The sequence below is a fragment of the Neophocaena asiaeorientalis genome, unplaced genomic scaffold, assembly GCF_003031525.2.
Source record: "Neophocaena asiaeorientalis asiaeorientalis breed wild unplaced genomic scaffold, Neophocaena_asiaeorientalis_V1.1 scaffold41, whole genome shotgun sequence".
NCBI lineage: Eukaryota > Metazoa > Chordata > Mammalia > Artiodactyla > Phocoenidae > Neophocaena > Neophocaena asiaeorientalis.
In genome coordinates, this window is record NW_020171994.1 from 1229575 (window position 1) to 1240291 (window position 10717).

The 10717-nt window shown below is 40.4% G+C and overlaps 1 protein-coding gene across 2 annotated transcripts; it reads right to left on the minus strand.

Annotated features, from left to right (window-relative positions):
* Positions 1 to 2479: 2479 nt before the first annotated feature.
* On the minus strand, positions 2480 to 9533 carry NXT2 (nuclear transport factor 2 like export factor 2). Of its 2 annotated transcripts, XM_024748730.1 has the most exons (5): positions 9420 to 9533; positions 8402 to 8480; positions 7340 to 7426; positions 5600 to 5744; positions 2480 to 4705 (listed from the first exon to the last, which is right to left on the minus strand). In XM_024748730.1, the coding sequence occupies exons 1-5, from the start codon at positions 9518 to 9520 to the stop codon at positions 4524 to 4526; spliced, it is 594 nt and encodes a 197-aa protein (XP_024604498.1). In that variant the 5' UTR covers positions 9521 to 9533; the 3' UTR covers positions 2480 to 4523. The 2 variants fall into 2 exon arrangements, with proteins under 2 accessions (XP_024604498.1, XP_024604508.1); XM_024748740.1 differs by lacking the exons at positions 8402 to 8480; positions 9420 to 9533 and adding an exon at positions 8153 to 8246.
* Between the last annotated feature and the right edge of the window lie 1184 nt (positions 9534 to 10717).

A 10717-nucleotide genomic window follows, 5' to 3' on the forward strand; every position in this document is an offset into this window, starting at 1 on the left:
GGGAAGGGAAAAACCAAAAACCAAAAAAAAAAAAAAAAAAAAAAGAACCATTGTATTTGTATAGTGCTTAGCACTTTTCAAAATATTCTCCCATTTGTTGTCTTATTTGATCCTCACAACCTCCTGGTGGGCCAGATTGGGCAAATCTCCATTCAACAGCAGAAGACAGAGGCCCAGAGTGCGTGACTCACCTAGGGTCACAAAGCAACATCAGGGACACAACAGCCTTAGAATACAGGTCTCCTTTGGGACCGGGACCAGGATTTACACCTTAGAGCCCACCATAGTTTTTTTTTTTTTTGGCCACGCTGTGCAGCTTGCTGAAGCTTAGTTCCCCGACCAGGGATTGAACCCACGCCCTCGGCAGTGAAAGCTCGGAGTCCTAACCACTGGACCGCCAGGGGATTCCCAACCGGGAGGGTTGAATGCAGATGTCTGGGGTGTCCAAGGAGGGATGAAATTCACTTAAAATAGGCTAAAATACAGTGCACGTGGTATGAAACCATGTTCAAAAATGGTTCTGCTGGAATGCCTTCTCAGTTCTCTGCTTCCACATCTGAAACAGGGCAGCCTCCTTCCTGTTTCAACTTCATTGCCACACATCCTATTCCCAGATTCTGCCTAAAGACTAGCCTAAACAGTTGCTTTCTTAGCTTTGAACTTCGGGTACAAGATAAGGAATGGGAGGAAAACAGGGCTGCCCATCATGGTCCTCCACAAATACAACATACCTGAGAGGAAGTTTTTGATCTTTTCTAAGCCAAGGTGACATCACTGACACGACACTGCTTTTCAGAAGCTGACCCTACCCGCCCCACCCACTAGAAAGTTGTGGTGAAAATATTATGCTTCCTCTATTTTCATGCTTTCCAAACTGCTGGTACAATCTATTAGGAAGTTGTAAAAATCAATTCGGCAGGCTATGAACAGCATTTTTAAAAATTAGTAAAATGAAGTAGAAAATGGTAGAAACACATTGCAAGTAGTAAGCATGGGTTTTATATACTGGGTTGTGACATTTTACGCTTCTTACTGTGGGTTAGAGCAAAACTTTGAAAACCACGGATCTAGAGGGTATATATACTTCATTCAACCCCAGATGTAGTCTGTATCCTAAGATCCTCCATCTGACACATTATTCCAACAATATTCTACAGTTCCCTTTTAGTGCTCCTCTAGGAAGCAAGACTGATGTATAGAGCCCACTGATAGTCACCGAGCAATTTTCTGTATAGAAAGATGCATTTGACAAAGAAGGGCAAATATTTAATACAGCAGAGTTTGGTAGCAAGTGTTTTTTTGTTTTGCTTTGTTTTTGGTAGCAAGTGTTTTGATGAAATATTTTTATTGTAGAGACAACTGTTAAATAAAAAAGCTAAATATGCCCTACCATCTCCCCCTAAATATGTAAGATTATGTTAAAGCACATCCATGCTTATCTTTTCTATCCTATATTAAATCAAATTATAACAAAACTCAGCAAATGAAGTCCCCTGCTAACAAATTTCCTACATTAGTAATTTCGGGCAAGTCAATCCAGCAACGTTCCAGAATAAAAGAACTCAGGGTACCTTCTTGGCTTTATTTGACTTCTTGCTCCTTGACCAAACACTGCATTTACCCTTTAACCTCATTGGGAGTATCTTTTCAGACACACTACATACATTACTAGGAAATTTCCAAAAACTAGGAAAATGCTGATTCCAATTCACCAAAGCACTTACATGCTTAAATAAGGTCTGCAGCTCTTCCAGCCTTATGAGCTACACATGAAATGCAAATAACTTGGTGACAGAGTTTGTCATGAGTCATTAGCCTCTTAAGCTTAGTCTTCTCCTTCCACTAATGCCTACAAATTTACACGGAAGTAGATTCCTAACCATTTTTATCTAGGCAAAATTCATTACTGTATTTCATCGATCTAAGATGCCATCAATTGTAACACTCATCAGTATTTTACGAACCACTGAGAAAAGAAAAAAGGCCAATTAAAGTATGCTTTAGCATCAGTTTAAAATACACCTATTTCAGGGATATTAAATTGTGAAAAATACGTGCCTCACTGAAGAGATGAAATACAGGAGCTGATTTTAAAGGCTGTTGCCTCTTCTCACTCCTCAAGTGTCTGTTGACATATTTTTAATGTAGAATTAAAGTTAATGGGACCATTTTTTTTTCTGAAAATGAACTTTTGGTTTCACTGCCTTCTGGATATAGTATTTTGGCTAGTTTTTCAAGGTTGAAATTTCCAACATTTTGCCAAAAACGTCACCGTTACTTCAAACAGGTGATCTCAGGAATGTGAATATTTGGTAGGAAAAGAGGAAGAACGAGGTAGACTAGAGAAAAGACAAAGTCCAAGTTGTCAACCATTGTTTTCAACATTCTAACTTAAAATTTTTAAAAAAACGTTATATTGTAAAAAGCAACAACCAACTGTTCTGGAGCTTTAAAAAAATCAAGAGACCTTAAACCAGGCTTGAGAAAACTCTAACAAGGCAAATTTTATTTTTTTCAACTTACAAAAATATGTCCATGTCAAAAATACAGTCTAGTCCATATAAGAGTAGTTCCAGCCATTTAAAAGTTATACAGAATTTGGAAAAAGCAGTTAATATACAAGTCTTAAAACACTGAGCTCATAAACAGTACACAACCACTCATTTCAGTTATTGCTTGTTATACGCAGCTTTTACTTGAAACTCTTCCTCTTAAGGGAAAGGGCAATATTTGGGCAATCTGATTGTTGCTGCTAAAGCTGTGGTTTTAAAAAGCCAATCCAAAATTAGAGTAAACTTACTTTGAGTAGAATATAATGTGTAAAGTTTAGTCAGTACTACAAGAAGGTAGGAAGGTGTGGTCTAAATTTCACTTCCATCCCCTTCTACTTAATTCTATTTTGCTAATATATCAGAAATGCAATGTGTAGTTTGCGACGAGTAAATGAACCACCAATTTTCAAATTAAATGACAAGAAGCATTAACTTTGAGTTGCAATATAGAAACAAAGCTGGCACACCTAGTGTAAAAACATGAAAACAATAAATTCAAGAATGGAGAAACATTTAAAGCTTAACCAAAAACCAAAGCTAGATTTCTTTCTCTTTAGATGTTGAGACATAAAATGAATCAACTGGTTCTTTTGAAGTTTATGGGCTTATGAAGATCTGCTGTTCTGTTTTCTCTAAAAAGACAAAGTGTTAGCCACATAATAGGAACATGTTTTATAACAGATCTATTTGCTCAATGCCATATGGAAGAACAAATCATGAGATTAAATAATTTTAACTTTAAGTAGTAAAAAGACCATGCAGTTGACAGTGTAAACACAGAGAACAAATCACTCACTTTGGGGGTGGGTAGTACATAGGAGACTTTTGGCCTGAAGTTCACATGGAAGACTTAGAAGTTAAGGGTCCCAAAGAGGGAGTGATGGCTTTGTTTCCAACTTTCCTGTCAGACCCTGTTGGAGGGTCAGGCTTATTGCTGACATTTTACCCCCATAAGTTCTTGAACAAACTGAGACATATACTAGTGATAAGTATGAGGTGAACTGGAAAAATCTTTAAAAATAATTCTTAGAACAAAAGTGGCCTTCATGACCATTTGGTTAGGATACTTATTAATGACTTAAATCCTAAAATTAGGCTACATTTTTAGGAGGTAGAAACAAGTACCAAAAGTGTACCACTTGGCCACCCCGCCTTGCTTTTGCCCAACCTCGGATCTCTACACTTCTCACTTCTCATTCTCCCATTAAAGCTCTTAGTACTACTACGATTCACTATCTAAAGTTATAGACCTGGAGCTGCCAAGAAAAAGCTTTCTTAAGAAGTTTTGCTTTTAAGCCACTGAGTGTATCTAACACTCAGGTATCGATCGAGAACATTTTACACCTCTCTAGTAGATTAATTCACTTAAGAAAACATGCCAACATAAAAAAAAAAAACACCTACATTACTTAACATAAAAAGACTACTAAACATCTCTACATGCCATTCTAGTATGTCAGAGTACTTATGTAAACCTAAATTAGTAATGTGTTCATTGAACTGATTTGAAAAAGCCTCATATTTAAACTGCATTACCAGTGTTTACCAAAAATAGGTACATGTTGTACTACAAAATTAGCCTAATAACGAAAAAAAAAACCACTCCACTTCCTCCCAGAGAGTTACATTGTGCTGATATCCCATAGACAGTACTATAAAGGGATTTCATTTTTGCAATACACTGGGCTCACAGTGAGTATATTAGTACAGAGACCATGGGTTTAATGTTACTGTAAGAATGTCATTAGTGAAACAAATATAAGGCATGTAGAAAACTAACATTAAAGCTCTTAAGGGCAATGATCTAAACTGGCAGCTGCTAGAAAAGGTGCCGCTAGGAATAAAAAATATTAAAGAAATTTAGTTTCAGCACATACTAGTTTTTAATGTTTCCACAATGCAATGAACTACTACTTATAAGTTTCTACTGCTGGAACTAATGGACCAAAAGAGAATGGACTTTTGCCCCCTTTAACTACTTTCCCAATCTTGAAAACGGAAGCAGTCGCTTGCAATCTTCCACACGATGTTGTCAGCAGTAGACTGAGCAGTCAGCAGGAAGTTCTGGTTGAAGTAGTGTTGTCTGTTTCCATCAAACTTCACAGTTCCACTGGTCACCACGAGAACTGTAGCCTGGGCCTGAGTAGCTTGCTCTTCACCCACACAGAAAAAGAGAAGAGGTTGGATTCTCTCTCTAAGTAAGCAGATTTTCAGGTTTAAACTACACTGCCTAAAATGTAACACTAAAAAAAGTTTCATAAACTTTCTTCACTTTGCACATTATCTTGAGCGTGTGCACCCAAAGCCAGAAAACTCAATAATCATTTCAAAGATATTAACATTATTTTCAGTCCAGAAAGATTTTGGGTGCTCTAAAGTTTAAAAATAAAAAGCTTATATCTAGAATAGGACCATTTGGTTGCTGTATTTATTAGTATTTCATTGGGTTTCTAAAAGAGTTTTGTCGTATTTTGCTTCTTAAGCTTTCTTTTCAAGAACCATAAAGGAATAAAAAAATCACACTCAACTACTACTTAAGATGCTTAGGACCCCACCTAGAGGTTAATCTTATAAACTGCATCAATCTACTACCTTGAATCAAATTCTGTCTTGCCAAAAGTCATCCTTTCACATAACAGAGTGAATTTCTGTGAAATTTTAATAGGTTGTAAGATAATAAAACACATTAATCAGAGATAAGGTATAATTTTTCTCTGGAGACATTTCAAGGTACAGAAGGCAACAATTTATTTAGGGAAAATAGTCGTTCCTCTCCATTAACAAAAATCATATTAAGGCTCAATTTGTCACATGACTTTTACTAAGCCATAATCACTCAATCCACCAAAACCTACTAGTGGTCCTCTGGAGAGAGATACATCTAAAGGAAGACCAAAAGTTTGATTTGACAGCTAAATTCTTCATATTTAATTTGCTCAAAAAAGTAATTATTTCTACCACTGAAAGTCGCTAGCTGCTTTTGGTGTTAAAGTTCACTGCTCACTAAAGGAAAACAAAGGAAGTATCTTAAAAGACCATGATCTTACCATGAACTGGCTGGCAATCTAGCATATTGACCTGAAACTCACTAGAAGGCAACATGTCAAAAAACTTAGTTAGGGCTTCCAGCCCTGTTACAACATTTCCATTCCATACTAAAGTGGCCTTGTCCAGATACAGCCTGGTTAGTGCCTAAAAAGAAAGAAAAAAGAAAAAAAGGGAAAAGTTTTTTATTTCTGGGTATTTTATAGAAATGGATTGAAAGGTTACAGGTAGTATCTAAACATTTTTATTGTTCTTCCTCCATCTCTCCTTCCCTTGCCCCCTCTCATGGGAAGACCGTGTCAACAAGGTATGTGCCTTATAACGTTGGCTTTGAATAGACATTACCCTGCTTTTAATAAACTAGGCAGCTAGCTAAATACTTTTTTTTCATATTTCACTTTAGCCACACTGAGAAAACTGTGTATCAAACTGGAAGAGTTTTTTTTTTAAAGTTTTGCTCTCTGTATTAAAATAAATTAAATGATCACAGGTTTCAAGCCCATGCAGCCCCGAACCAGTTTTAATCTCCCTCCCTTTTCTAATTCTGTGAATTAACAAACTTGTCAATCAGGCCCTACCTGTACACTTCAATCCTAGTGTTTATATACATGTGAGTTATTTAATGTTTGAACCATTTCATGTTGTATGTGTTAGGAAGCATTCGTTCCTTTTACCACTATGGAAATAGCATATTTAGTTCAAAAGAATCAGGAGTACTTGCTAAAGCAGAGTCTTTGATAAGTCAAGTAAGTTAAAGCTCAAATAAGGCAGAATTCAAGAGTTAACTTTTTAGTCCCAGGAGTCAGTCACAGGAATTTAGTGTGTCACAGGACACATTTGCTTAGCTCTAAAATTTAACTTTGATTAATTTAAAGGGCCAACACACATCTGGACTCTGGAAATGAACTATGTTTCCTTTTTTGGGGGGGCTACTTTGTCTTTGAAGGCACCGAGGCACAATAAGCGTCCATTGTTACATCACTTGCCCCTGTCCCTTGTCATCAAACTTCAGTATCAAGAACTTTTTAATCTTCTGCCTTAACAAAATAGTTTTTAGAGATACTAACTTCTGTACCTACAGCATAGACAAAGTTCTCTAAATCATAGTCCTATTCCGATAAGAGACCTAGGCAAGACTCTCCAGCACATACTGAAATAGTTACTTAGAAGATGTGGCTCAGGGATAAATCACAATGAAAAAAGCTGATGAAGTCAGAACTTGCTCTGCTGAAGACTAAAAGTATCCAAGCCATGCAGATTCTGTTTGTGAGTGCCAGCTACAGCTGTGAGCTTTAATTGAAAATTATCAATTAGTATATGAATTTAAAGGGACAAATCAGGGAACAGTCCCTGTAATGCAGACCCCCTTCACTAGCATGAATACTATTTTAACCATATTGGTTATACAATGGAAGAAACAAAATGTAACATATTTAAGTAAATATACATTGGGTCCCATGATAAGTGCAGTAGTTAAATTAATTCCCATTTACCACCCTAAAAATAAAATGAGGTTAAGAGAGGTTAGCAACTTGCCCAAGGTCACAGAGCTTGGCAAACACAAAGCTGGGGTATGATTCCAGAGTCCACACTTCCATAATGCCATACCAACCCTTCCTTAAGCAATGTGCTTCGAAAGAACACAGCTATCACTTATGCAAGTCAGATGAATGGCTGGATCAGGAAAAAAAAAAAAAGAAAGAACTGGTATTTAATAAAGAGTAGTAGTCTATAACACTCACCTGTCTTCTCTTGTCCATTGTCTCATAGTAAATATTGACAAATTCCTCAGCAGCTTTGCATGCCTGATCTACATAAATTTTAAAATCCTACAAGAAAAATTTCATTTAAGTGTACATTACCACCCCTCCAACCCCTCACAAACACAAAATCACCAACAAAAGCTGATGATTTATTTCAATCACTTTGTAGCTCCATACACAGTCCACATTTTTCCACATAAATTTGGACATTTTTAACGTTAGGGCTCAAGTTTCCAATTTTCATTATTTTTAAGAATGTATCTTTAGGAAATATTCATCCTTGATTAGTCAATTTCACTTTTTTTCTTACTTTAAATATAAATTTATAATCTTTGCTTGGCAACTGGTACTTTAGGCTCCCAGTATTTTACAAAACATTTACCTTAATAAAAATTATGCGGTCTGAACCTTAAAAAAAAAGAGAGAGAGACGGGGCGGGCGGGGGGCGGGCGCGGATTGCCATTGAATAAATTAGGAAACAAGCGAGAAGTTATTCAAAAGTAGTTGAGTGGGAAAAAAAATAGAATAAGTTCAATGAACTTGTTTGAAAAGCTAGGTACCTAGGAAACGTCCTCACATTACGTAAAAATTCACCGGCGTTTGTAAAGGATTTTAAAACCGAAGCAAATAAATGCTGTTGCGGTTTTCTCCTTCAGGAAGATTAAGTACTTTCTTCCCCAGCCATTTACCAGCCCAGCCTATTATCTGAATTAAGAACTACTTTCGTTTCTGTCTCAGGCAACTTAAAAGTTATTTAGATCGAGAAAAGATTACAAGCCATAAGCAACAGACCCCAACATTCCGGACTCTCGCTATTTCCCATCTCAGGGTCCTTTCCAGGATCGGAAAAGCGACTGCACGGCCCTGGAGGTGGGCGGTCGGGGGGATAGTGGGGGCTGCAGAGAGCGGGCCCCGCCCCCGGCGCCTGGCGGGCTGGACCCTGATTCGCCGCTTGACCACGTGACAAGCAGCCAGCCCGCCCCAGAACCCCTCCCCTCAGCCGCCCGCGCCCGGGCACCCTGCCGCGGCCGGGGCACTCACCATGGGCCTGGCCATCGGGGTGGTGCCAGCAGCCTGTTCCGCCGGATTCTCTGAGTCCCGTCGTGTCCTGCTCTCTTGCCTGCGGGATGATCAAATACTTAGGAAGACAGAGAAACCCGCCAAACCCACAGAATTCTCTGCCCGCCCATTCTCTCCCGGAAGCAACTCGGTCCGCTGTTAAAAGCACCCCGATGTACCAACCTTAAGTTCAATTCTGTTCAGTTCCGACCATACGCTGCCATCCGCCTTATGCATTCACTCGTTTGATACTAACTTCGTTTGGAAGAAAAAAAAACTCTGCTTTTGCAGTTGGACAGTTTTAACAAAAGTAACCATTTCTCCAACATGCCCAAGGACAGCAAAAAAAAAAAGACCTATTTAAGGCGTCCAATGGGGAGACTTCTCTGCTCCAGGAGGTGGGGCCAGGGCTAGGTGAACACCAGCGAGGAACGCTAGGAGACCTGCCTGACCCGTAGCTAGCCGGAAAAAAGGGTGATGAAGCCTGGGGAAAAGCGTGCAACCGTACTGCACATGCCTGGTAGACAAACTGCTTAGAGTTCTGGAGCCTTCTGGAAAAATCAATCTTCACCGAATTAAACCCCAGCGTCTCAGTAGTCCTAAAATCATTCACATTTTGATTTGGCACTATTCTGTGGAAAAGGTTCGTTTAGTTCTATTCTGAAAGGTCTTGCAGACCTCAAATGAAGATTAGTTTCTAGGGCCATTCACCACCTTCCACAACGCACCCTCTAAAAATATTTAAAATGTTCCCGAGTGGTGACCGCAAGCAAGGTACTTTTCTAAGCATTTGAACCCCATATTCACTTCTTACAATAACGCTATGAGGTAATCTCTGTTATACAATTAAGACAGTGATTAAGTAACCTGCTTAGGGTCACAAACTGACTGGGATTCAAGCTCAAGCAATTTACCACTTCAACCAGACTCGACTCCCCAGCGACCTTCAAAACCGCTCATCTCAAAGTCCCCAACAAACCCGATATCTCGACAGTCTTACCGCTCATGGCTGGTGTGTGGCTGCTCATAAGCATTATCACCACTGCCTCCTTGGTGTTTTCCTCTGTCTCCTTGAGACGACTTACTGCTGGACCGTCTCATACTTGAACCTGAATTTTCCGTGTCGGCCTCTCCTCAGTCTCCTCAGGCTCTAACGGCTGCAACTTCCCAGCATGCCCTGCACCCCGCTCTGAGCCCCGTTTATTGCGCCACTTCCGGTGGCGACTTCCGCTTGAAACCGCACTCCTCTGAGGTGGTCTCAATCGTTACTTGTTTGCTACTGAGTCTCAATACATCGCCAGCACCGCCCTCAACCTCCTCTCTGGGCTCCAATTCTGAGTGTTGAATTTCCCTAAGCATGATCACCGGAACGCTCTACAGGCTTCTCAAACTCGGGGAGTCCAAAATTTAAACACATTATTTCCTCTGCGCTTCTACTCTTCTGTATTCTTTCAGTCATCTATGCTTGAATTCTTGGAATATTTTTTTTGGTGTCTTCCCCCGCCATCACCATAATTCATTCCTTCATTCAACAAATACTTATTGAACGCACACTATGGGTCAGGCATTGTGCAAGGTTCTGGATATACAGTGGTGAGCAAAATAGACATGATCTATACCCTCATGAAGCTCACAATGTAATTGGGAGTCATAGACAAAAAACAAAACAATGAATTACAGAGGAGTTCCAAGTTACTTGCCCAATTCTGCCCGTTCTTTTTTTTTTTTTTTTTTTTTTTTAGTACGCGGGCCTCTCACTGTTGTGGCCCCTCCCGTTGCAGAGCACAGGCTCCGGACGCGCAGGCTCAGCGGCCATGGCTCACGGGCCCAGCCGCTCCGCGGCACGTGGGATCCTCCGGGACCAGGGCATGAACCCGTGTCCCCTGCACTGGCAGGGGGACTCTCAATCACTGCGTCACCAGGTAAGCCCTCTGCCCGTTCTTATTTTTTATTTTTATTTTTTTGCGGTACACGGGCCTCTCGCTGTTGTGGCCTCTCCCGCTGCGGAGCACAGGCTCCGGACGCGCAGGCTCAGCGGCCATGGCTCACGGGCCCAGCCGCTCCGCGGCACGTGGGATCCTCCGGGACCAGGGCATGAATCCCTGTCCCCTGCATTGGCAGGTGGACTCTCAACCACTGCGTCACCAGGTAAGCCCTCTGCCCATTCTTATTTTTTATTTTTATTTTTTTTGCGGTACGCGGGCCTCTCGCTGTTGGGGCCTCTCCCGCTGCGGAGCACAGGCTCCGGACGCGCAGGCTCAGCGGCCATGGCTCATGGGCCCAGCCGCTCCGCGGCAC

Bases quoted from the DNA above. Each gene is read 5' to 3' on its own strand.
- NXT2 (XM_024748730.1), bottom strand. From the start codon at position 9,520: ATGAGACGGTCCAGCAGTAAGTCGTCTCAAGGAGACAGAGGAAAACAC. The intron at 8,481-9,419 runs GTAAGACTGTCG...ATCATCCCGCAG, and splicing joins CCACACACCAGCCATGAGCG to GCAAGAGAGCAGGACACGAC. The intron at 7,427-8,401 runs GTGAGTGCCCCG...TTTTTCTTGTAG, and splicing joins CCCCGATGGCCAGGCCCATG to GATTTTAAAATTTATGTAGA.